General features: G+C 54.3%; 1 protein-coding gene across 2 annotated transcripts in view; it reads left to right on the forward strand.

The window, feature by feature from the left end:
• The window catches only part of SDC3 (syndecan 3), a 33,326-nt gene extending 10,010 nt beyond the window's left edge, over window positions 1-23,316 (forward strand). Inside the window, exons 2-6 of one of the 2 annotated variants that reach the window (XR_014185953.1) lie at window positions 14,422-14,539; window positions 14,895-15,496; window positions 16,829-17,099; window positions 17,726-18,932; window positions 20,645-23,316. Coding sequence is in view for 1 of the 2 variants with exons in the window: in XM_082071493.1 (XP_081927619.1) it covers window positions 14,422-14,539; window positions 14,895-15,496; window positions 16,829-17,099; window positions 17,726-17,892 (1,158 nt within the window). In the remaining variant the exon portion in view is untranslated. Of the gene's footprint in view, window positions 1-14,421; window positions 14,540-14,894; window positions 15,497-16,828; window positions 17,100-17,725 lie in introns of both variants that reach the window. The other variant, XM_082071493.1, reaches the window with a different exon arrangement.
• Window positions 23,317-26,935: the final 3,619 nt, after the last annotated feature.

The following is a 26,935-nucleotide window of genomic DNA, read 5'->3' on the forward strand; positions in this document are numbered from 1 at the left end:
GCGCAGCATCTTAATCAACATCCATTACAATTTCCATGACAACTCTGGGGAAGGTGGGCAGAAACTCCTTCCCGTCAAATACATGCAAACACCCCGTCCTGCTGCTTGAGCCGGCGGTCAGCAAAGCACCACCCTTGATTAATTATTCCTAATTAAATGCCACAAGGCAAAGGGATGCCTGGGAAAAGGGCTCCTCCTTTTTTTTTGCCAGCGGTTGAGGGGCTGTTGGGGAGAGGGAGTTGGTATTAATCTGCAGCTGCATGCAAGAGGCTCTAGCATATTCCTGATTAATCCTAATTAATTATTAGGAAGTTCATTAGCTGTGGCTCAGCACAAGAGCGGATTGGGAGGGGCAACAGGGCTCTGATAATTTAGCTGCAGCAGTTTTAGGAGCAGAAGGGTGATGGTTATCACAGCATTGGGGCAGCCATAGATTTTTCTCACGAAGCATCGCCACAACAACCCCCATCCCTCAGTGTTCCCCCTGCACACCTTAATGGCCACAATTAAGCCAATCCCAGAAAATGAAGTGGCATTTAGAAAACAAAAATAGTAAAACAAAAAATACCACAATTGCTTTTTGTGGTCGTCAAGAGGCTTTTTACTGCCGTGGCTGCGGTTTTGGTGGAGCGTTCCTGGCACGGTGACAGCTCACCAAAGCCATCCTGTCCTCCCCGGGGGCTGTTTCGGGGCTCCCACATTTCTCCTTAGTCTCTTTAGGGGGCAAAAGAATTACGTTATGGTACATGGGACCTGTGCCAATATCAGCCGGTGGGACAACTCGCTCCACGAGGGGTTCCCCATGGGAGGAGGGGACACGGTGGTGGCCCCGGACCAGGGGATTTCAGCCTCCTGAGTCACCGTGGCCGCTGGGGCTGGGAAGGGCGTCATGTGCCCAAAAGCAGAAGAGGTTTTTAAGGCTGTGGTCCCTGGGCTGTGTCCCCACGTCCCCGAATAACCGTGCTGAGCTGGTCCTGGGGAGGGCTGAGCCCACTGCAAACCTCACGGAAAAGCCATTTGGGGTGCGTCCCACCCGCGTCGTGGGCGATTTCCCTCAGCGCGCAGGCGTTCCCAGCCAAAACCTTTCCTTCCACAAACAGCCGTGAGATCATTTTCTTCTTCCCACAACACAATTAAGCATTGTCCTCCTTATTCCACTGAAAATTAAGGAGGGGGTATGAGTTAAAATACTGTGATGGCCTTCCCAGCATTGGAGGAGCCAGGATGGGGCTCCCCAAGCACCCCAAAGCCTTTTCCCCGCTGCGGGATGGGTTGTGCCCTGGTAGAGGATGGGACCTGCTGGGTCACGGAGACCCAATCTGTGCTGCTGGTTCCTGCCCTTGTCTCAGCACTAGGGCCTGGTGGATGGTGGGAGGGTTGGGCTGCGCTTGGCTGGCTTTTGAAAAGCATAATTGCTCTTTTCCTTGCGTTTTCATTGTTTAGCAGAGGGCTGTTATCTAAGCAGGCAGGGAACAGCAGGCTGGCAGCGCTGGGGCTGGGCTGCAGGGAACGTTTCACTGTGCACAAGATGAGACTTGAGGTCAGAGGTTTGGGGGACACAAAAATAATGTCCCCTTTTTTGTTATTTGTGGGGATACAGAGAGCCAGCCCCAGGTGGCAGCGGAGCTGGTGTGTGTTATGTGTGTATTGCGTGGGAAGGCTGAGGAAGAGGAGGGTGTTGAGAGGCTCCTGGATTGATTTGCTGCTGGGGATTGGGCGTTAGGGAGAGCATCTCGTCCTTCCCCTCGCCCACCTGCCGATCGTGCAGCACCCTTGTCCACCGTGCACCGCCCCGGGACACAAAGACACCCCCGTTATCCCCATTGTCCCCAGCTGGGGAGCCTGTGCCAGCATCCCCATGGACCCAGCACAGATGGGGACGGGCCACCAGCCCGTCTTCGGGCCCATCTGCTCGGCGTCCCGGGGCTGGCAGCGCTTTGCCGAGTCCCCGTGAGTCACCCGCGGCTCGTCCCCACGCCGGGTATTTTTACATCCATCTCTCCCATGTTGCACATCTCCCTCCACAGCTTTCCTTTTTTTTTCTCCCTTAATTAATGGAAACCATCCAGGTGTGTAATAATAGCGCCGGGTGACCTGTATTTTGCACACTCTGCATTGTAATTAGGAGCTGGAGCACAGAGACCACGCTCCCCAGCACAGCAAAGCTTTTCTGGCCATAATTAGGGAGAGAAAAACAGGAGATTTGTTTTTTTAAATCCATGATGGTAAATGTGGCAGGAAGGGACCAAACCCGGACCCAGCCCCCTGCCTCCCAACCCTTCCAGCAGCTCCCATCCCTGCTGTGCCCTCCCCAGGTGTAGAGCTGGTGGGATATATGTTGGTTGGTAGGTTTTAAGCCTGGGAAGGACTATGCAATTGTCAAGTTCAGGGTTTTACGCAGCTCCTTCAGCTTGGAGGCTGTGGGGGTGTTAAACCTGATTTATGCTGGGGCTCTCACATATTTTTCTTGTTGCATCATTGCTCGGGGAGAGGATTAACCCCTCGACGGCATCACGGAGCTGCTGCAGCCCCGGCCTGCGACTTGTCCCCCTCCAGAGTGCCCGTGTTCCGGTGCTGTCCCTTGGTTTGGGACCTTCCTACCCCCGCGGCTTCTCTGCTGCACCAGCTGCCTGCAGGTCCCAAGCCGGCTGGGATTAGGGTCCCTCGAGCCATCTGGTCCCTGCAGGAGCAAACCCTCAGTGTAAAAGATTCCTTCCTCATGTCCAGCCTGAATCTCCCTCCTTCAGTTTAAAACCATCACCCCTTGTCCTATCGCAACAGGTCCTGCTCAAAAGTCTGTCCCCATCTTTTTTCTCGGTCTCTTTTAAGTACGGAAAGGCCACAATAAGGTCTCCCCGGAGCTTCTCTTCTCCAGCTGAACACCCCAACTCTCTCAGCCTGTAAAGAGGGAAAACACCTCATGGGCATCTCCCACTTGTATTTATGGAAAGTTTGGACCAAACCCTCCTGCCCCGGTTGCGAGATGAAGAATAAGGGGAGCACAGAACAGGGAGGATGTCTGTCGGGGGAGCCCCCAGGAGGATGCTCATGGCTGGGCACGACTCTCGGGTGGCACTTTGGCTCCTGCCTTGCTCTGTCTCGCGGCCACCACAGCCTTTAAGCAGTGGCTGTAATTCCCTTTAATCCCGGCAGACAGGCTCTTGCTGCAGCCCCCTGCGCACCGGCTGCTTCACCTGCCGGCTGGCGCGCCCGCGCACCGGAGGTTCACCGGCAATCGGCTTAGGAAGATAAAGCCGCAGGGACAGGAGGGATGACGGGAGGTGGGGGGGTTTGGAGAGGGGAAATTAGCCAGTAGGGGTCTTGCAATTAGAGCTTATGACCTCCTGGGGGACAGTGGTGACACCATGGGTGACACTGGGGACATCTCCCTGGGGGCTGCTTTGCCCACTTGGGATATGACCCCTCGAATCTGGGCTGGGGTCAAATGATGCTGGATGCCAGGGCTGAAGAGCATCGTTTTTGGGGGGCGGGGGAGCGGTCCTCTGCATGTGTCCAGGTTTCAGCTGGGATAGAGTTAATTTTCCTACTAGTAGCTGGTACGGTGCTGTAGTTTGGATTTTCCCACCGCCAGGAAAATTTGAGCCAGGCAACAGGAATGTGCCGGGATAAAGGGGCTGTGGGGTGCTGTGCAAACCCGTTGCTGCAGATGCTAAAGGCTGGGTGAGCTCAGCACATCGGGAACCGGAGCTGATCCTGACCCGGGGATGGAGCTCAGTGAGGCTCAGCTGGATGAGCAAAGGGCAGAAATCGGGATGTCTATGCAGTGAGTGCAAGGAGCATCCTCTGGAGCATCCTCTGGAGCATCCCTGCAGCAGGGAGGGAGCTGCTAAAGGAAACTCTGCATTAATCCTCAGTGTTCTGGCAAATCGCACTCTCAGCCTGGTCCTGGTGTGGTTTTGGGGCCACGGAGAGCAGACCCATCGCCACTTTGCCGGTGTTCCCGCTCCCAGGCTGCGAGAAGCGTGTGTTTTCAGAGCAGCCTGGAGGGTGTAAAACACTTTATTTCGGATGAACACAGAGGACAACCTCTTCACACCAGCGACGTGCAGGTTCACAGCCTTGTTTTCATTCTGGCTGATGTAAACGTGCCCCGTCCCTGGGTTTGCTGCACCCTTCGGAATCCTCGTCCCTGGGGATGCCACTCGTAGCCGCGAGTCCCAGAGGTTAATGATACGAGACACTAAAAATACCACTTTTTATCTACAGACACGTGTCCTTGTGCGTTTTGGGAAGCAGGCAGGGGGGAAGGTGGAAGCAGAGCTGGGACGAGCGCAAGTTCTGGGCTACTGGGTGTAACGGGGAGGTTGGGGTGCTCTTTGTGGTGCTCAGGGGTGCTGATGCTTGTGCCTGTAGGGATGAGCAAGTGAGATTCCTGCTCGTCTCTGACATCTTTCCTAGTGAAGTCAATGGGCAACTTGACTTACACCAGTGCTGGCGTTTGCTCCATGACTCAGTTTCCCCGTGGGTGAAAAGGGGGTGGAAGTGCCTCACCGAGCTGCTCAGAGACTGGCAGGGGGTGATGAATTCCTGGGGAAAAAGTGCCCCTTTGGTCAGACGTGGGTTGCTCACCCGTTGCAGTGGACATCGCTCGCTTCTGCCGCTGCATGCGCACCCCCCGGTGTAATTTGAGCATTTAGGTAAATCCTCCATTTTATTACACCATAAAAAAATCCATGGAGTGCAAAGGCACGAGGTTTTGCGCTGCCCTCCCCCCGCGGCACAGGCAATCTGGGTGCCCAGTGAGGGCTGTGGGTAATCCCCTCCGTATCGCATCCTTAATCCTCGCCCTGTCCCTCGCTGAACTGGCTGCGGGCAGAGGGACCGAGCGCAGGGCGAGCTTGGGTTGCTCCCCAGGGAGCAACGGCCACGGGTGCTGCTGAAACCTGCTGTGAGGGGCGGGGGTGCACCAGCCCCGCTGCTGGGGTTGCGCTGTGGTGGGTTTGCGGCGAGGCGTGTGTCCCACCGCTCTCTTTGCACAAGGGCAGCAGCCACTGATGTCCCCAGCAGGGGACATCCCCCATTTGGAGGACCTGGGAGCCCGATTTGCAGGAGTGTCACCATTTCAGCCTGGGATTTGGGGACTGGGCACCCAGGGAGCGCTGGGCTGTGGGAGCGCAGTCCCCTGTCCATCATCCCAGCGTTCCTGTCCCCCATTCCCAGTCTAAGCATCCAAACGTGCTCCCCAGCACAGACCCGCTTCCTCAGGTCCCCTGTTGTCTCCAACCACAGCAAAACAGCCAAGGGGACCCTCCAGGGCTTGGGCTCCAGCCTCACGTGCACCCCAGCCTTGCTGCCTCCTTCGCATCCAAACCAGCCCCATGGCTTTTCCAGCTGGGTGAGTTGTACCCTTGTCGCTCCCGTGCTGAGCGGTGGCAGTTGGGGACCTCGCTCCTTACTCCAGCCAGAAATCAATGGCGCTTGGCCGGGGGGAGCGTGGCAGTCGAAGGACGCGGGTGCGAGGTTGGCACAGAGAGGCTGTATCTTTTATTAGAGCAGCCGGTACGCTTGGGCAAAAAAAGCTCCAAAGCAGATAAGCTTTTGGGCTCACAAGTCCTTATTTCAGGTCCTAAATAGAAACAGCTAAGTCAGATCACTGGGTTTATTTTAATCAATTTTACATCTGAAAAAAACGACTAGGGAGTCGAAAATCTTCTTTTATTTTTTCCTTTTTCTGGGAGCCCATCACTGTGAGGGCCAGATGGTGCGTGAACGTGTTGGGCAGGATGCTGTGCTGGGTCCTGGCCCCAGCACCCCGGACACACCGTTTTTTGGCTTTCCGTGTGCCCAAACAGAGGGGAGAGGATCCGGGTGTCCTGGGGAGCTGCTGCCCAGTTGCTTTGTGACTCGAACAGTAGGGAGGATGCTCCCTGTGAGCCAGGCTGCCCCACACGTACAGCTGCCCTTTCAAGATGTGTGGGGCTTGGGGACATTGATGTCACACCGGGATGCTGCCGTTGCCTGTGGGATGGAGCACAGTCCCATTGCACGGCTCCTGCTCCGCTCGTCGCCCTCCGGAGCCCCAGCTGGGCTGCGGGTCTGTCCCTGCTCCAGCAGGAGCTGCTGAAGTGCGCAGGGATGTGACTGTCCCCTGGGTCACTGCAGCCCTTGGGGGGTCCAGGCTGGAGCTGCCGCAGGTGCCGTCCAGCCCGGCCGAGCTGGATGCAGCAGTTTTACCAGGTCCTGCTGCGATAGCACAAGGGGTTTAGTCTTCAGCAAAAAGAGGGGAGATCCAGACTATATTCAGACTGGGGGCTCCCGGCGAGGTCCCACCACTGATTACAAACCCTCTTCCCAGGCCTGGGGGCTGATGCTGCCTGGTTGATGTTGCCTTAGGGACGCTGGTTTTCATCTCTCCAGCGAGGTGTTGAATCGCTGCCATCCCGCTTACTGTATCAGTGTAATTATCATTGGAAAGGCAGAATGGAAGCGGCTTGTTTAGCTACATTTCATTAAGAGGACCTCATCTGGGGGCAGGAAACTAGAAGGCTCGGGCTGTATAAATATTCGAACAACCCTTTCCAGCAGCACAACCCCCTTTCACACGTACACATGTCGCATGCGGACGGGATATCTTGAAATATTTCCCAGCGCATGCAAAAAGCCTTTAAATCCCCCATCCCCAGAGTGGGGACGGTGAGAGCACGGGGTGGTTCTGTCCATTGGCAGAAGTTTTGCTCATTTACAAGGCTCGAAGCCTCCAGCTCTTTTACTTTCCGGGTAAGCCGAGCCCTGCGGGGCCGGCGCTTCCTGGGCAAGGAGCCGTAACCGGAGACGGGCAGCGCTGGGGTCAGGGCTCTGAGCTTCGGCAGATTCGAGACATTTTCTTTCATCTGGAAACCTGAGCTTTCCCGCAGAGCCAAAGCGCTTCCAGATGGGTCGTGTGGGGAGCCAGGTCCCATGTCCCAGCGGTGGCCGCGTTTGGGGTCACCCCATTGCTGGGGTGCTCCAGCGGGTCCCTTGGGACCATTTCTCCTCCTTTTGCACAAAAAAGGGTAACGTGCAAGACAGCGCAGTTTTAACGTGAGCTGCCCCACGCAGGGAATTTTAATGTTTTAAATTGCATTTGTATTTTCCTTTCTCACACATCAGGTTTGATTGCTTGAGGCTTCTGGCTGCAGAGGGGAGGGCGGCTGTGCCGAGGGGGCCGGTGCTGTCGGAGGGAGATTGATTACATTTCCAGATGAATAACTGCAGCAGATAAAGTTCAGGGCAGATAAATACGGGCTGAGGGCTCTTTGTGTGCAGACTAGAAAGAGGAAATACCTTTTTTTTTTTTCTCTTTCCTTCTAAATCGAGGAACTCCAGCACTGATCTGCTGGGGGTGGGAAATGTGGACCTGCTCCTGAGCACTCGTGGAGGGAGGTGGGTTGGTCTGAAGCTGTAAAACGCAGATGAAATGAATGTTGTGGCCTGGGTGACCACTGTCTGCTCTGGGGCGTCCCCTCTGCTCCTTGGCCATGGCGGGGAGGCCGGTGTGAACCCCCCCTGCTCTAATTCTCGTTGGAGAGCTGAGTGATGAGGCCAGACAGCAGAAACTGGGTTACTCTGGGCGGTGAGAAGTACTTACATGTGTGCTGGGAATCACTCGCCGTTTGCAAGGAGCCCGAGCTGGAGTGTTCACACCCCTCTGCAGCGCTAACACCCGGTTGCTCCGAATCTAATCACCCGTCGATCTATTTTTAAGGTGCAAAAAATTGGGGCTTTGCTTTGGGGGCTCATCTCGAGGATGGTTGCAACAGGGACCAACCCCCTTGCACGTTAGGGATGTGCAATAAATGCAGGAGACAGGAGCACAGCACATGCAAAACCTTCCTCCATCCCTGTTTTGATTTTAATGACACCGAGTGTTAAATCATTGCATTTGAAGGGCTGGTGCCACCATCGTATCTTGTGAGCACTGCTGCCTGTTCATCAGCGCTTTGACACAGAAAAGCTGGGAAATGTGAGCGGGGAGGGCGCAGGATGAGGTTTCCCTGTGCAGGGTGGCTGCCAGAGAACAAGGACACCAGTGTCTGAGGCTCCCTGTACCAAACTGTCCCCAACACCTATTTTTTCCTCCCCTTTCTGCTGCTGGGGTTGAGAAGAAAAGCTAAACCTGGAAGGACCCGATTGCTCTGCAGGACTCATTGGCAAAAAACCCCTTATGAGGCCAAAATAACTGGGGAGCAATTTATTTTCACCCACTCTGGATGGGCAATAGGCAGGAGGATGCATTAGGTGTGAATAATTAGGCCAGGCCCCACCCAAAGCCTCTCAGATATAATTAGGAGACTAATTAGGAGAGAGGGTGCTGCCCCTCAGCTCTTCCACCCACGTGCTCCTGCAGCTCCTCGGGTCGGGTTTGTCTCTCCATGGGACAAAACTTTTGGATGTGCAAAACTTTCTGCCCAGCTCCTCTCACTAACAGGTCTGACGTAAAAGCTCCCAAGGCTTTTGTTTGCTCGTTTGTTCTTCTAGTTTTGAGGTGTTGAGGTCCAAATTTCTGGTCTTTATTTTTCAGTAAATGGGGCTGGAAATGAGCTTTTGCTCTCTAACTGTTGCTGGGGAGAGCAAGGAGGTTTTAACCTATCTTTAAGGTGATGGTGGCCCTTGGAGTCATGGAAGTCCCAATCTGAGATAGAGATATATATATATTTAGTATGTGGCTGTGTCCACAGCTCCCCACCCCTTGACAGCACCGAAGACTTTTGTCTTGGCCAAACGCTTTCACTGTGGTCTGGATATGGAGCGCGGGAGCATCTTTCCCCCTGGTTTGGTCTGGGGGTGGCTCTGGGGACCCTGTTGGGTCCCTGCGGAGGAGTCGGAGGCGAGACGGGGAGCGTGTGAATCCCAAAACGCCAATGAGCAGCGTCCTGCGCCGGGGGGGTGTTGGACAGACACCGCAGCAGCCCCTGCGCACGCGCTCCAGGAAGGGCAGGGGAAAAACAAATATATATCTAGTTAAAGTCCTATTTTGCAGTTCTTTGGAGAGCTGAGTCTCAGGGAGGGGAGCGAGCTCTGAAACGCGCCTTTGTGGAAGGTGAGAAAAGCTCGAGACAGTTTTGCGCGTTAAGCCGCAATAGGATTATGGAGCAGAGCAAATTAAATCAGTTCTGTAATGACTGAGTGGGGGCAGCTCTCGCTGATGGTGGCAGCTCCTGAGAGCTGGGGAGGAAACGGTGGCTGGAGTCGGGGGGCTGGGACCCCCGTGTGCATCCCTGGATGGGGCCCGGGGTGCGCGGGCAGCGTGCCGGAGAGGGCAGGATTTGCCCGGAGCTGCCTGCGTCGCCATGGCAATGTGCAAACCCAGGGGAATTCACGAGTCTGGAGCCCATCTCGAACCCGGCAGGGCGGAAAGAAATGGGGCTGGCCAGGTAGAGCGGGGAGGTGGTGGAGGGCAGGGGAGAGCGGGGTGCGGGCTGCCCGGCCCTGCCCGGGGCTGCTCCAGCAGGGTGTCTGTGGGTGGGCAGGGTGTCTGTGGGTGGGCAGGGTGTCTGTGGGTGGGCAGATGCTCTCTGTGGGACAGGGATTTTTGAGCAAACAGGTATCTCCCCACTCCTGGGTACCAAGGGGTCTGCAGAGCCCAGCTCTGCTTGGCTTTTAGAATCATAGAATCATGGAAGGGTTTGTGTTGCAGGGACCTTCCCAGCCCCCCAGTGCCCCCCCTGCCATGACAGGGCCATCTTCACCAGCTCAGGGTGCTCAGAGCCCCGTCCAGCCTGGCCTGGGGTGTCTCAGGGATGGTTCATCCACCCCCTCTCTGGGTACCTGGGCCAGGCTCTCACCACCCTCAGGGCAACAATTCCTTCCTCATGTCCAGCCTGAATCTCCCTCCTTTAGTTTAAACCATCACCCTTGTCCTATTGCTCACAAGTCTGTTTTCCCCGTGCTGGCTCACCCGAGCTTGGGGAAACCACATCTGCCTGGAGCATCGTTTCCAGCCAAGTGCTCCACCAGCCCTGGCCAGACCCACCGCTGTGGGGCCAAGGGCTGGGCTTTGAACCACAGGAGCCAAACAGGGTGGTCGCCGGGGTGCTTTGGGTTTAAGGGAGTCCAAGGAGCCACCTCAGCCGCCTGATGCGACCCCAGCCGAGCCGAGCCGGGCTCCTCCGTGCCTCCTTATCCCTCGCTCCACACGCAGCAGGGGGTGGGCACTTCTGCTGCTGTGTTTGGTTTATGTTTTTTCTTTATTCTTCAGTTCCCTGGAGGTGAAAAGCAAAGCGTGCTGGGAGATGAGGTGTTGGCAACAATTTACATTGGAAGGTTTGCTATTTTTCATGCCAACCCTGGCTCGGGGATATTTATTGTAGTGGGGTAGGATCTGGCGCTAATCCATTGAAGAACTGGGATAGAAAAAATGAGACGGATGATCCCAAGGAGGAGGAGAAAGAGATGCTGTTCAGATAGCTGAGCCGGGCCAGGGTACCCGGACCTGGTGGTTCGTGATATTCCCCAAGCGATCACTGAACCGAAGGCAGGTTTTGGGGAGCAGCCGCTCCCAGCCCGGCCCCTCGCAGCTCTGCCCACATTGGCAGCGGAGAATCGATACGAAGCCGGCATAATTGCCGCTCTTTGGTAAATGTTAATGATTATTTTACTTGCATAAAATAACCGCCCTATTAAATCAAAATGCACTGGGGTTTAGGCAGCTGTTATTCAGGGGCTTAATTAATCTGGGGAAGAATGAAGTTACACAAAATCACTGGCTGCTGCTCGCCCAAGCTCACACCGCGTTCTGTGAGTGAGATCTTTGCTGGCCATGAGCACCAGCCCCTGGTTTCCATCTTGCACCCCCAAACTCCAACCATGGTCTTTAGCATCATGGTGGTCTTTAGCATCAGTCCTCAGGGAGAATCTCGACCAGGACTGACCACACTGGGACATCGACGTCTTCTCCCAAAGCGGCTGGTCCTGGTGGCGCTGAGCTGCTGTCTGGAGCCACTTTCCAACGGATTTATTTTTAACTCGCAGCCTTGGATCGAAGAGTGGAAATTCAGTGATTTCTTTTTTTGTAATAGGAAAAGAATTGTGGAGTCCTTAAGGTTCAGAAACAATGTTTTCATTCCAACTTTATGTGCGAGTTCATATTATTTCAACTCTTTATAGTGTCGCTAAATCACGTGTTGAGGTGAGTTATTAAGGCTTTCTATATAAAACACCCAAAAGCTGCTTTCAAGAGGTGATTAACTGAAAATATCCCATGGAAAATACCATAGAAATAATTGACGCTTTTCCTGCGATATGTTCTCAGTTTAAGTGCGTTTTCCCAGCGAAAGCGGCGTTCAGCCGCTGATGGATTGCTGACCCTGGCTGTGTCCTCCGCGCTTTCTGACGTGGCCAGATTTGGCATCTCCTTCGCAGGGCAAATTGCTGCTTTTGAATTCTGCCGTTGCGTTCGCGTTGCTCTGTCCCGCAAGGCCGTTCTCCTGCCACCTCGTCCTGTCCCTCGCGGGGCTGTGGGGCTGGGAGCGGGGCTTCGGGCTGCCCAGAGCTGCCTCACCGGGCTGACGTGCAAACAGACCTTTGGGACGCTGGCTGTTTGGTTTTACCATTCGTTTTGGCGAGCGGGATGGGATGCAGAGACATCAAGGGATGGGGAAGGATGGACAGCAAGCTGGTCCTTGTGCTCACCTGCATCACACCAGCCTGTTCTCCAGGCTGTTTCATGCTGAAAACATGAAACAAAAACCTGCACGAACCATCCTGGCTGCCTTAGAAACCACCAAATTTCAGCTTTTTATTTCCTTTCTGATTCCCTCAGGGAAATCTCTCCAGCTCCCGCCCACAGCCAGGAGGGCTGGAAACATCCCCGGTCACTCCAACCACCCAGACTAGAGCAGGTGAACCCCAGTCAGGGCGGCTGGGATGTGGGGAGATGCTCCAACCCCCCACAAAGTCCCACAGAAAGCAGATGCTGGGACTCGAGCCGGGATTTGTCCCCTGGGAGCTTCCTCGTGCTTTCGAAAGCGGCTTTTGTCCCCACTTCACCCAAGAGGCTGTTTCATTCCTCTTTTCCTCTGACACCCCTGGGAAGGAGACCCCAGCCCCAGTTTGGGTGGATGTGCTGGAGGACACCACCCATCGCCCCGCACCAGCCATGGATGCGTCACCATGGAGGAGGTGGTTTCCATGGCGACTGTTGCCATGCCGATGGCTACCGGCAAAGGGCCTGAGAGCATCCCGGGGAGGTTCGCCAGCCTCTCCCCGTGGTTAGAGATGGGTTTCTAAGGCTCCCCTCCTCCCCATGTGAAGCCACACACTCAGCAGGGCAGTTTTTGCAATGGCGGTGCATTTTGGGTTTAATGTTTGGGGCAAGTTTTAGGAATTTAAGGAGATTCTGCAAAAGCTCTGCCATGGAGTGGGAACACCCTACAGAACAGAACATCCTACTCCTCCCTGCCTGGGGAAGGAGGGCCGCGTGAGCAAGGGTGTGCAGGGCGTTTAGGAAGGCCCAGAGCAGCTGGTCCCCGTCCCCCAGGACACGTCCGAAGATGCAGAGGGGATTGTAGGAGTGTGTTTGTACGGTTTGCGGGGGCGGCGGGCGGGTCCCGTGTCTGCCTTGGTTTCCCCATCTTTTAAGTATGCAAATCCTCAGGTGAGTGTGGGAAACTGCTCGTGGGGGTGCTGAGTGTGTCAGTGGGACTTTTTACCCGAGTTTTACATTTTTTCACCTGTAAAATGGTATCACCCACCCTGATGAAGCAAGAGGAGGGGGAGAGATGCGGCATGCGCCGTGCCGGGGGGGTTGGATACGCACAGAGGATGGAGAGGGGCCGAAGCGCCTCTAATCTCCCTGCTCAGCTCCGACGGTGCGGGGCCAAAGGGCCTGAGCTCTCACTCGCTTTCCAAGGCTCTTAGCGCAGGATTTGGGTGTGATTTGCGCTGCTGCGGCCCTTGGCTGCCGTTCCTGGCGCGCCAGCCAAGCCGTGGAGTGGGGGTGTGTAAGGGGACCCCGTGTTTGAAGCTCCGGGATGGTGCGTTATCTTTGGGGCAAAGACCTGAGTATTCCCAGTGGTTTGGCAAGTGTGTGGCACACTGGGGACTGGCAGGGTATCACTGGTGGTGACAGGGAAGAGAGATGCTACTGCAGGAGATAAAGGACCAGACTCAGACAAGCTCTACAGTGCTTTCAGGAGACACAGACACTTAAAAGCCCAACTCCCCTTGACCTTCTTGGGGGATTTATGTCCCCAGGGATGTGCTCGCGCTGTCACTGTGGGTGTGTGACACAAGGGGTACATCTGCAGCACCCCGGTGACGACACAGGCAGGGTTTGGGCAGCAGGTGTCTCCTTAGCTCGGGCTTGGGGCACCGATCACCCGGCAGCCCTGGCAGTGTCCTCGCTCCTCGCAGCCCCAGCACAGCCCAGAGCTGCGGGTCGCTCTCCCCCTCCAGCCCATGGGCTCCAGGAGAAGAGACGTGGGGTTAAAAACTGAGTCAAATCCCAAATTTCTGTGTCATGGGACCTTCTGTACTTTACAAAACTCCTTTTTGTTCCATTTGAGAACGAAAACAAAGAATCTCGAAGCTGTTGTCAAGAGGTAAAATGCTCTAATAGGTAAAGGGGACCCTTCTACCCCTTTGTTTTAAATTTAAGTACTAACCTGGCTTGTTACATCTTGGAACATCTGATGCTGTCTTGCAGATCAAAGCCTACTTGTTTGGTTTGTAATGAAGTGTCAAACTCCTTCCTTGCAACACAAAAGGGAGATACTTTGATCTGCAAAACAAGATGTTTAAGAGTCCTACTAGCAAGGGCTCTTCACGTTTTAGCAGCGCTGTGGAGTATTTGAAGTCTGATATTGTTTCATATTGAGACTGTCCAAGTTATGGCAGCTGACAGTGTGTTACTCTCACACCTGTGCCAGGAATCACATGAAAATAATCTAAACTGAAACAATAGCTAGCTGGGGAGCCAAACAGGGAATTTTTCTAAGTGTTTCCAAAGGCCGTTGTTTTTTTTCCTCCCTTTTTCCAGAGGGCTCATTTCCATGGGAAATGTTACTGGAGTCAATGTGAGCTCTCCACAAAATGTCAGCTTGGCTGAAAGATTTGCAACAACAAATTGTTTTGAGGAAAAAAAACCAAACCAACATGTTTCGGGGTGGCTCAGCTGGAGAGCAACAGCTTGTGCTCCCGATCCATCTTAGAGCCACGGAATCATTTTGGTTGGAAGAGACCGTCAGGATCAGAGTCCAACCCCCAGGTCCCTCAGCCGCTCCATCACACTTGTGCTCCAGCCCCTCACCAGCTCCGTTCCCTTCTCTCCACTCGCTCCAGCACCTCAGGCTCTTTCTTGGTGTGAGGGGCCCAGAACTGCCCCAGCATAGGGACAGTCACCGTGTGTCACCCCACGGGGGCTGCGCGGGGGTGTCGCTGCAGGGACCGCTCATGGTTTGGTCTCTTCCCGTTCGGCTGCAGGCTCAGCGCTGGCGCAATGAGAACTACGAGAGGCCCGTGGACCTGGAGGGCTCCGGGGACGATGACCCATTTGGGGACGATGAACTGGACGATGTCTACTCAGGCTCCGGCTCAGGGTGTAAGTAGCCATGGGGATCACCCGTTGCCCATCTCCGGAGCCGCCCTCCTGCCTTCTCCTGGACAGAACCAAAGGGAACAGTCCCAAAGGTTGGGCTCAGGTGTCTCCATTTCCTACTTCTGTCTCTGGTCATATTGGACAGGATCAGCCTTTCCCCAGCACGACAGAATGTGCCAATGCTGTAGAGCTTTCACTGACCCTAGAGAGGAGCTTTAGCCACCACCTGGGAATTTGCAGCCCTTGGTTTCTGCTGAGCCCATAACCAGCCCATTCTCTTGGGTTTTCGGGGATGTCAGCCCTGGGAAATGCCAGGGCAGCAGCAGCTTCACCCTTTGCTTTTCTCGCCCTCTTTCAGATTTTGAGCAGGAGTCGGGGCTCGAGACGGCAGGCGGCCTGACCACGGACACGTCCGTCACGCTCCCCACCACGGCGGCCGTGCTGCCCGTCACCTCGGTGCAGCCCGTGGTGACGCCCTTCGAACCGTTCCCTGCTGAGGACACCACCCCCGAGCAGACAACCAGCGTCCTGTATATCCCTAGGGTGACAGAGACACCCGTGGTCCCCAGTTGGAAAGCAACCACCACCAGTACCACTGCCAGCGACTCCCCTACCACCACGACCACCACTACGACCACCACGGCTGCCACCACCACCACCGTGGCCACCACCACCAGCACCACCGTGGCCACCGCCAAACCCACCACCATCCGGAGGTTCCTGCCCCCCTTTGTCACCAAGGCAGCCACCACCCGAGCCACCACCCTGGAGACACCCACCACCTCCGTCCTCGAAACCAGCACATCAACAGAGGTGGCCACACCGCGGCTCGTCCCCAGCAGCACAGCCAAGCCCAGGTCCCTGCCAAAGCCAAGCACCTCCAGGACTGCAGACCTCACAGATAAAAGCACAGCTTTGCCATCCAGTCCTGCCACGCTGCCGCCCACAGAGGCCCCCCAGGTAGGAGGCAGGAGCCCTTCTCACCTGCTCAAGGGCTTATGGACTGTGTTTTGAAGCCAAGGGATGGCAATGGGAAGCGTTTGGGGTGGATCCATCCTGAGAGTGGAACATTCGGGAGCTGAAGAGTAGAGATTAAAGGGTGGGAGGGTTTAGCATGGGCAGAACGTGGTGATGGGACTGGTGTGAGAAGTGATGGGGGATATGGGCACCCATGGGTGTGCCACACATCCCTGTTGCCCCCATCTCTACCTTGCCCAGCTGCTCCAGAGCAGTTTCCCAGGGCAGGAGGTGTCAGGGCTGGTGGTGCCACTGCACCATGGGGAAAGATCCACTTTCCTCTGGATTGGGTGTCTGGGCTCATTGTCCTGTTTCCCAACTCACAGCCCATCAGTGTGAGGCACAAACACTCCACAATTACACTTGACGGTGCATTTCCAGCCCGTCGGGCACCCTGAACGGGGGATTTAATCCGCTGATCCATCTCGCATTCAGAGCCCCTCGGGGGCCCTTTGAAAACCACTGTGACTGAAGGGTGGAGTGATTTGTCTAAACTAGTCCCTCTTTTCTGTGTAGGTATATGTACGTATAGCGCTCCGGGCACTTGCTGACCTTCAATTAATCTCTGTCACAAAACCGCGTGCTTGTGGGAAGCAGTGAGCCATGCGCTCACGCCAGGGGCGGTGGGACATGGAGAGGGCTCCTGCTCACCCTCTCCAACTTTGGCCTATCGAGCTCTTTGCTCATCCTGATTTGTGACATCCTGAGGTAGCTGTGGAGGGAGCCGTTTGCTCCATGAAGGTGGCATCCTGGGGACGTTTTGCTCAGGGATGCTCAGTGTGGTCCAGCTCAGCATGTGGACATGTAGTAGGTCAGGCTGCTGGGATAAGGGGGAAGGTATGGGGGACTTTGCCCCCGAGGGAGCTGCAGGTGTGGGGATGTGCAGGAGGCGATGAATTGGTCAGGTTTGGGTGGGAGGGCGATGGAGGGGCTCATCGGTCCAGCCTGTATTTGCTCTCCAGGGTTGCATCACTTCATGTGGGCCCCTCAGGCCAAGAATGTCCTTGAGGTGCTGGAGTGAGTTCAGAGAAGGGAATGGAGCCATGGTGGCCTCAGCCTTTTGGTCACCATCAAGATATCGGGTTGTGTTGCTTGCTCTGCAATAGAATCATCCATTTCAGTGATGCACGGAAGGGACACCCCAACCCTATCCCCCACGTGCTCTGCTCAGAGGACCACTGTCATCAGTACTGTGATGTCCTTCTAGCAGAGCTGCTGGAGGCAGGAGCCGCCCTCTGGTCCTTGTCCTCTGCTCCATCTTGTCCTTTCTCCCAGATGGAGCCAGGGGAGGTGACGACAGGCCTCGACAATGAGCTGGAGGTCCCGGTCAGCAGCAGCCCCAGCGGGGACTTTGAGATCCGGGAGGAGGAGGAGACCACTCGTCCCGAGCTGGGTAACGAGGTGATGGCCGTGGTGACGCCGCCGTCCGGCCCCGCGCTGGGCAAGAACCCGGAGCCGGGGCTGATGGACAACACGATAGACTCGGGTAACTCGGCCGCTCAGCTGCCCCAGAAAAACATCCTGGAGAGGAAAGAAGTGTTGATAGGTGAGAGCTGGGGCCGGGGGCCTGTGCGGGGAGAGCTGGTGTGTCTGGGGGGCAGAGAGCTGGGCTGGCCAGCCAGGAGAGGGGTCAGTCTTTGGAAGGGGCAGTGTCGAGTCTGGAACACGATCCTCACGATGCAAGGGGGGGAACAGCTCTGCTGTGGGACAGGCTGAGAGAGCTGCGCTGTTCGGCTGGGGAAGAGGAGCTCCAGGGAGACCTTATTGCGGCCTTTCCGGACTGAAAAGGCAGGGGTGGCACTGGGGGAGCTGGGAAGGGCCCTTCAGCCCAAACTCTTCTGTGATTGCATGATTGCATTAGCCCATCACCCTCATTTGCAGTTTTCTTAACCATAGATTTCAGGAGAAAGGTTGCTCGCAAACTTGCAAAGCACAAAACCAAGCAGGGATCCCAAACGATCCCCCTGAATGACCTGTGCTCTGAGCGGTGCTGAGCGGGTGCTCTGAGCTCAGAGTGGTGCTGTGAGTGGTGCTGAGCGGTGCTCTGAGCTCAGAGTGGTGCTGTGAGCGGTGCTGAGCGGTGCTCTGAGCTCAGAGTGGTGCTGTGAGCGGCGCTGGGGCTGCGGGTGGCACTGATGGTGGCACTGACGGCCGTGCCTCTCTGTTTTGCAGCGGTGATCGTGGGCGGCGTGGTGGGAGCCCTGTTTGCCGCCTTCCTCGTCATGCTGCTCATCTACCGGATGAAGAAGAAGGACGAGGGCAGTTACACGCTGGAGGAGCCCAAACAAGCCAACGTGACGTACCAGAAGCCTGACAAGCAGGAGGAGTTCTACGCGTAGAAGGAGAGCCGGCGTGCCTCGTGCTCCCTCCCTCCCCGCTCCAAACTCTCCCTCCTCCTCTACTTCATCCAGTCTCCCTCTTTCTCTCTCTCTGTCTCTCTTTTTTGGATCAGACTGTGAATTTAAAAAGCAAAACCCGCAACAGCTAAAGGAGAAAACCCATCTTGGGCATGATGAAAACACGGAGCGCCCCGCGCGTCGCTGAGCTCAGCCCGACCCCGCTGGCCTTGGTGCGCGGGAGGGACGGGACGAGGAGCCGGCGCCGAGGAGCCCGAGTCCGGGAGCGGCCGGGACAGCGGCCGGAGCTCACCGGGCTTACCCACCAACACAACGGACTCTGGGATCCGGACGCCTCCTGCCAGCCCTGGGGCGCAGGGGTGTTGGTTTGGATTTATCTTCTTTATTTTATCTTTTTTTTCCTTTGGAAAGGAGGGACGTTTCATTCCCCTCTCTTGTTTTTATTTTGCATTTTCTTTTTTGAACGGGGTTGGCTGCTTTGCAGGAATTACCTTGCTCTCTGCTTCTGTTTGAAGAGAGGATGCGGCTCTCAGATACACTTTGAACCTCGAAGAAAGCACAAGGGGCTGGAATACCTGATGCCCCGGGCTTTGCTCTTGGAGTGGTGAAAAAACAAATATACACATACCTGGCCAATACGCTGGAAATGACCCCCTTACATCGACTCTTCGGAGAGCTTGTGGAGCGGCAAGAAGCTGCATGGGGGTATCTCGCGCTGCCGCCACCTCGCTTCACCGCATCACGGCGCACAGCCAGGGACCCGGAATCTGCAGAACCCGCCCGTCGCCGCCCGCCGAGGGGCTCGGTGGAGAAGGGACTTTGCTTTAGCTGCGTTTTCACTGTGACCAATAAATCTCAGCTTGCGCAGTACGACCCAGAGCGCTGGTTGTGAAACGGAGCGGGACGCTGCCTGGGGGGAGCTGGAAGTGGAGGAGCTAAACCCTCTCCCAGCTCCTCCAGAGGGGATTAAACAGCTCTGCAAGGCCTGAGACACGACATAGGAAAATAAATGCAAAGCGGAGGTAACACTCTGTCCCCTGGGGGGTTGGGCAGGGGTCCCCAAGGGCCGCTCACCCCAGAGGTGAGGCAGAGCGGGGACCTGCCACCGCTCAGCCCCAGGGCAGCTTGGCTGCTCTGCCTCTTTTGCAAGACCCGGAGATGATGATTTGCGTTTCTTCTGTTGTTGCTTAAATCCCAGTATAACCCCCGGGGCCCCCAGGAGCCCGAGAGCAAAAGCTCCTGGAAGCCACTGTCACCCAGGTGTCTCCTCCGAGGCCACTGAAGGTGCAGAGCAGCAGGGCCCGACCGTCCCTTCCAGAAAGGCAGGATTTGTCTGGAGCAAGCTCTGCACAGAAAAGTCAATTAGATATTGCAATGAGTTGGCTTTTAATTAGCTGAAGCGCTGTTTGTGCCGCAGTCAAGGAGCTTTGTTTTGATGATGGTCGCGAGCTCCATGGTGCCCCATGGAGACCGAGGCTTTGCTCTTAGAGCAATTTAAACAGGAAAATGGGAAAAACACGGTTGATTTGACTCTGTTGCATCATGAATTAATTAACCTGGACAGACATGGTGACAGTTTGTCCCCTCAGCGTGTCAGTGGATAGAGGGATTTATGACCCTGGTGGAGGCTACAAGACAGAAGTGCTTCTTTGTGTTAGAATTTGAGAGGCCAAATGCATATTTTATATATATATATATATATATATATATATATATACTTGCATACATACACAGCTATATATATATATATATATATGTATAAATAGAAATCCCTGTAAATTTTCATTGTACTGCGTCTGATGGCTGGTGGACTTTGTGGCTGTGGAGATGTGAGGTTTGGGGTGCAGGGACAGTGACCCGAAATGCCGACCCGGCTTCGCTGCCGGGCAGGGAGCGGAACCCCGTGCACAGCCCGGCTGTAAAATCCCGGTTTAGAGACGTCAGCCTCCAAATCAGCCTTGGTTTGGCTCTTTTAATTCAGAGGAGATGGTCCCATTGATGTCTTGGGTGGTGATGCTGAAAGGCAGATGGTGTAGGGGGGTGTGTGTGTGTGTTTGCCCATGTTTCGGGTCCATCCCGGCTGTGGAAAACAAGGATGATGATGCTGCTGCTGCTGTGAAGGGGGCACCACGTGTCCGAAGAAGGTTGGTGCCACCCTGGCTCCAAGAGCCACTTTCTCCAACCTGCTCCAAAAAGAGAGTTTTAACTCATGGTTTTGATGGGTTTGGGTCTTTTCGGGACTACACAAAGGGCCTTGACTGTTGGGGAGTAGCAGAAATTGAGCCTCTTCATCATTTAGTGAGTTGGGCACATCAAGTATCAAGGCCACCCAAAAATCACCATCTTTCAGAAAAACGTGGACTTAATCTTTTGAGCTTGCATTAAAAATACCCTCCCAGCTTAATCTTTTAAATGCTGCTTTTCTTAGCTGCTTCCCTAATCTTCATTCTATTTTTTTTTTTCCCATTAATAGTCCGGAGTTCTATAATACAATTTTTTATTCACTCAAGCTTAACCTCGGTTCGCTCGGCTGGTGTTAAGTTGTAATCCTGGCACTTAAAGCCGCTGCAGATCCAGCAGTGAGGAAGGCTGAGGAGGAGGCTCGGCTTCCTCTGGCAGCCTTTGAAAGGACCAGATGACCACATGCGGAAACAAAAAAAAATAGGTGAAGGCAATGAAACTGGCAATCAGAACTGACTAAATGCTTAATTCATGGGATGTTTGCTGCTTCCAGGCGCTCGCTGTGTTGCTCTCTGCCTGGAGAGGGGATGTGAGCTCGAGGAGACTGGCTCTTGGGTTTGGAGCCCATCTTTTCTGGGGGATAAATCACGACGGAGCCTTTCCGGTCACCTCAGCTCCCCGGAGCAGCGGGTTAGTTGTTGGATGCTTGGGAGCAAAAATAACCCATCTTTTCTCAGCTCTTGATTTGGCCACGGAGCAGGTTTGTAGGAAACTCAATTCTGACGGGCGCTGGAGCATCCCACCCACCATCCCCTCCGCACGAATCCGGCTCCTTCCCCCGCCCCTGCGCGTCCCTCGCAGCCACATCGCCCACGAGCAGCTGCGTGTCCCAGCGGGGCAGCCCAGATGTGCTGCTCCGTCCAGCTGTGCGCCCCGAGGACCTGGGTGGCCCGTGCGGGCTTTTTATTTGCTTTTTCGTTTGCTTTGCCATTTCTTTTCCAGATTTGTGTGTGTGTGTGATAGATGCACTGAAGGAAGACTTTGCTGTGCCAGCCTGATGCATTTAGGAGAGCTGCAGTCGCCAGGTGTGGGAGATGGTGCCGGTTCCTCTCCCAGCTGTGCTGGGTTTTGGTCTCTTGTTCCTGGGATTTGTGGCAGCCAATGTCTTGGAGGAGAATGGGAAAGTAACCGGTGACTCCCGGGCCATATAAATAAGGAGGAGGCAGCAGGAGGGGCTCAAAGGGAAGGGAGGACCAGAAAATGTGTGTGAGAGCCCAAATGGGGCAGGGGGTGGGCTGGAAGGGGGACGGGATGGAATTGAACCCAGCCCCGGACAAGTTTTGCAGGGCTGGGAGCTGCCCCTTTCCTCCAAAAATCTCTTTGATTTTGGACCTTTCAAAAAGCAGCAGCAGGACTCTGCACCGGGAGGTCTCCCAGTGGTAGCACTGGGCTGGATGTGTGCTGTTGAGTGCTGGTTTGCCTCTCCATTTCCCATTCCCTCCCCATTTTGCCTGCTGGGTGCTGAAGGTCCCCGTGCAAGAGCCGCTTTGCTCCACGTGCGCCTCGGCTCCTGCTCCCCACCCGCACCATTCAGAGCTCTCCGACCCCTGCCATGAGTCACCCACGCGGAGGCTTTAATAGGAGCAAAACCATTAGCTAAAATCAAGAATGGATTTTTAAATTATCACCCTTTTTATGATGCTCAGCGTTTCCGGGCTCCGAGGTTTCCACGAGGCTCCAGCAGCTCCTAAAGTGACATTGAAGTTGCGGCACTGAAAGGCTGCTGAGAATCAGCGGCGTCTCGCCAGCTGCTCGGCCGGGCTGGCGGCTGCCGTGACAGGGCCGCGTGTGGCGTCTGTATGTATATATATGTGTATGTAATTAATATATATGTATATATGTATATACGCGTGTGTACAAAGCCCACGCGCGTGCACAGGCTCACTGCAAACCCTGTGAATGAGGAGGGGGGTTCATCAGCCGGTGCCGTGCTGGGCTCCGCAGCCCTCGGCCCCATCCTCTGCCGCGGGATTTGTCCCTGCGCTGCCGGCTCCGTCCGTCTGTCCCCCTGTCCCAGCGAGGGCCCGATCCCGGCCGCTGGGTCGGGGTCCACCAGGGCTGGGATAAGGGGCATTTTGCCGCATCCCCGGCAGAGCCCAAGCACAGCCCAGGCTGCTGGCAAAGCAGCTGAAGCCCCACGTTTCCTCCACTTTACCCCCCATATCTTGTGCCTGCGGCTCCGGGGACGCGCCCCCCCCAGTCTCTGTAGAGAAGTCCCAGGCTGGAGTGTACCTTTTTTTCTATTTTTTTTTTTTAAACTTAGTTTTATTTTGGGGCGAACCCCCCCGGAGCTGCCCGTGCCATGCCCAGAGCTCGGTTCTCTCCCCCACCTTCCCCACTGCTCATCTGCTGCATCTCCAGAGACCCCAAGGGTAGCAGAGACTCCATGTGCATAACCCACCCCTGTGCTGGGTCCCCTGGTCTAAGTCATAAATTACAGCTGACAATCAAACCAGCCAGAACCGCTGCCTGCAGACAGTTATATATCCACCGCAGTTTGATAGAACTGCTTTTTAAAAACCACGCGCTTGTCTCCCACTAACGCTCGCGGCCATTGCTCCAGGAGGAACCGCCTCCCATTGGTTCTCGTGTAAATAAACGTGAAACATTCTTGTATAAATTAAAAAAAAAAAAGAAAAAAATTCCATTGATATATGTTAAAAAAAATAAATACCCCTTTCCAGAAGACTTAAATAATTCAAAGAAAAAGAAAAACCCAACAACAAGTGAACCCCACTTTGCTTTTTCTTTGGAGCTGACGTAAATTCCCAATAGGAGAATGGAAAAGTCTTTAAGAATACAAGAAACTACAAGTGTTTTACCTTTCAGTGAACATGGGAGGGGAAAAAATGCATGTAAATATTTTTAATAGGAAACATATCTTAAACAGAAGGTTTTTTTTGTATGTACATAACTCTTTTAGAGTTTAGTACTTAAATTGCTTCATAGTGTCTGTTAAAAAAACAAAAACAAAATAAAATGTTTGTTAATTGTTTTTGTTCTTACTCAATGGCCAAAACTTTAAAAATAATTTAAAAAAGACTATAAAAATAACCTTTGCCAATGGATCTAGCACTGTAATGGTACTGTCTATTTTTTTTAATTATTTCTGTGCTGTGCCCATTTATAAAAGGAGAAAGAAGAAATAAAGTCATTTAAACCTTGTCGGCGCTGGGCTCCGCTGGCTTTGTGCTGCAGATCGCCTGCCGGGTTTAGCTGGGCTCCTCATTGGGCTCCGCTGGCTTTGTGCTGCAGATCGCCTGCCGGGTTTAGCTGGGCTCCTCATTGGGCTCCGCTGGCTTTGTGCTGCAGATCACCGGCCGGGTTTAGCTGGGCTCCTCGTTGGGCTCCGCTGGCTTTGTGCTGCAGATCGCCTGCCGGGTTTAGCTGGGCTCCTCATTGGGCTCCGCTGGCTTTGTGCTGCAGATCACCGGCCGGGTTTAGCTGGGCTCCTCGTTGGGCTCCGCTGGCTTTGTGCTGCAGATCACCGGCCGGGTTTAGCTGGGCTCCTCATTGGGCTCCGCTGGCTTTGTGCTGCAGATCGCCGGCCGGGTTTAGCTGGGCTCCTCACTGGGCTCCGCTGGCTTTGTGCTGCAGATCGCCGGCCGGGTTTAGCTGGGCTCCTCATTGGGCTCCGCTGGCTTTGTGCTGCAGATCGCCTGCCGGGTTTAGTGCTGGTCTTGGCTCTCCTTGCCAAAGCAGCTCCTGGAAGGAACACGGTGAGGGATCCGGCAGTGGTGCCCTTGGCCTCCGCAAGGAGACACTTGGATGTGTTTAACGGCCCCATTGCTTGTATATATTTTTTTCCCACCAAACGGCACTTATGGGAAAGTTCCCTTCCCCCAGCACCATTGCAGACCTCCAGGATTTGGTGGGATAACCCCAAATAGCCCAAGTGGGGATTTATTTTGCAGCAATGGGGCTCCCTGTGACTTACCCTTTACAAATCTCTGCTACATGAGCAGAGTGTACAAAAATAACACTGTAATTGAGACTTCACCTTGCAAACCAGCAGGCCAGAGGCACTAACCCCCTCTTGGTTCAAAGGGCTTTTAGACAATTGCACACGAACAGCCACAACACCCACCTGAGTGTCCAGTGCTGCCCACAGCTGGGAAAGACCCCGAGACACCAACCCTGAGCTGAAAGAGCGTGGACATACACACAATTGTCACCACTGTCCTGGGTAAAACGTTGGATGAAACAGTCCCGCTGCTGGTAAGCACCCAGAAGACATTGGTTTTGATGGACTCGTCAGGAACCGATGTGTCAAATCAATCCACTGTCCTTTTGTGCTCTGTGTACAGACAGGGACCTGTCTGTGTCCAACACGGCCAGGGCAGCGAGGTGCTGTCACTGTCCCACAGGACGCCCTCGTCTATATGCAGTTTATTGTAGGCTGGGTGGAAAACTCGGTTGTAAGGTACCTGGGGAGTGCTCATCAGCAGCTCACTGTCCAAACGGACAGATTGAGTGGGTACACAGACAGGATCTCTCCGGGGGGCAGGTTTATTCAATATTTTCCTTAACAGTTGAATGATGGCCTAACACCGATTATTATTAAATTTGCAGACAATACATTGCTGCAAGGGACAGCGAGTACATCAGAGGACAGGGCCAGAATTCCAAGTGATCTTCGTAAATTGGAAAGGTATTAAAAAAAGTCACCTCCTCCCTGCCCCCCCGCAGGTCTGATCCTGCACGCACCAAGTCCTGTTTCAGAGTCCTCTGCACCGCTGTGAACAAACAACACCCGCACCCTCACTCCTGTCTTTTCCTCTTCCCTCTGGGGTCCCTCCCACCCAGCTCATCACTGGGCTCAGCAAATTCCTCCCCTGTGTTTCCCCCTTGACTCTTTTCCCTATTCTCCAAGGGCAGGAAGTCCTCTAAAAAAATGATATATATTTATACATAAAAAATAAAATCCCAGCTAAGAATGGCCGGATAAAGCTCCTCGTCCCGGTCTCCAGGACAGGACAGCCGGGTGGGAGCGATGGATATCGGGCATGGCAGACGCCAGTGGCTCCAGAATGCCGCCTCGGAGTATTTTTGGGCCATTGTACAGGATTCGAGGCAAAGAGCAGCCTATTCCTGCTCTGCGTGACAACATTTCCTGAGCATCAGCAGATATTAATAGCCAACTAATCCAGCAGTCAAACATTTCCCATTATTTACCTGCTTCAGGACAATTGGCACGTGTGCTGATAACATACTTTTGGGATTTGCACTGTCCCTCACCCACCCCCGCCCTGCCCAGAGGCATTTCCTCCCATGGCAAACCAGGTGCTGTTTTTCCTGAGGCTGCATCCATCCTCATGACGGGCGGACAGGACAGTTCGCCCCGTGTCCTACGTCCGAGAGGACAGAGAATTCCCTGGTGGGATATTTCCCTCAATAGAAAGGTCCAGAAAAATCAGTGTTTACCCAGGACTGCTGGAGCCTGGACATTTGGTGCCTGGATTTGTATTCAACGAGAAATTCTGCTGGTTGACAATCTGTGTTCAATCTAACGAGGAACAAAGCCAATTAAAAATAATAGGGACCCTGTGCTACTGCCTGTAACAAAACAGTAATAGTAATAAAGGCTAAAACAACTTAAGTGTTCCATTTAGATAAAAATCCAAACACTGCAATCTGATTCTGCCTTTCTCATTATTTTCTGCAATTGTTTCTCATCAGCACTAAGTCATTGGGAACAGAGAATTGGATCAGCTGGTTCTGATAAGCCTCAGACCAAATTCCATCCCTGCCAATGACTTCCAGAGGAAAGCATGAGCAGCCCCACTCCTCCCGCCATGCAGAGTATTTCCTGACGTGGTCAGGGAACTGAAGCCTCTTAGTTTTCCAAACCGTGAATTTTAGGAAAAGGATTGTGTCAGCGGTGAAAGGCACCATCACCCTGCTACAACAGCGGCTGGGGAGCTGCCTACAGGTCTGATCTGCATAAGCTCACCTGGCCAGGAGAACGGCTGGGGAATCCTGCTGACTTCCTGCCGCAGAAGGAGCGTTCTGCTTAAAAAAAGTTAAAATAAATCTGTAGAAATTGGGAAATAACTTGAGAAGCCATTTAGCAAGGTGCCATGACCCCCGCACCCCACCCAGCTGCCCCACGACTCTCAGTAACACCTTTCCCTTTAAATATCAGGAGCCCAATTAAGGAACGTGGGCGGTAACCCTTATATGCAAATGATCCGTGCAGCTGCGAACCAGCTCATTAACCGATTTGCCGGATGTTTCCCGTGCCAGGTAAGATGCTCCTAATTTTGTATGCTGGGAATTAACACCTTTATTTGCGTTCGATCTCAGTTTGGCCCGAGTTCCAAGCGCTTTCAGGGTGGCTGGTAAGGCCGAGCTTTCACAGCCGAGTGTGCGCACCGGGGCACGGGAGCGGTTCTAACGAGCACCTGGGGCACGGGGAGGGTCTCCGGATGCCCCAGGACAGAAGGGTCCCCGGAGGAGCTGCGGTGGGTGAGGACACGGCGGGTGGGGGAAGGCGGGGAGTTTGCTGGCAAGACCCTGAAATCCTGGAGACTGCGCCTGAAGTTTTAGGCTTTTTGGCTGAACTCTTTGTTTAGTCACATACTGGGGAAACTGAAACACACGCAGTGATTTCTCTCCTGTCTCTTGAATCCAATAATTTCTGTAATAGTGTCAGCTGAGGATGGAAATGATTCCTTCTGAGGCTCTGAACTGGAGCTGAGCGCTTTTCCTGGCTGTAACTCTCTGGAGTTAATTCCTGCTCCGAAACACGAGGTCTTTGCTCAGCCCGGGGCCCCCGTTTCAG

The sequence above is a fragment of the Streptopelia decaocto genome, assembly GCF_964273445.1.
Source record: "Streptopelia decaocto genome assembly, chromosome: 23".
Lineage (NCBI taxonomy): Eukaryota > Metazoa > Chordata > Aves > Columbiformes > Columbidae > Streptopelia > Streptopelia decaocto.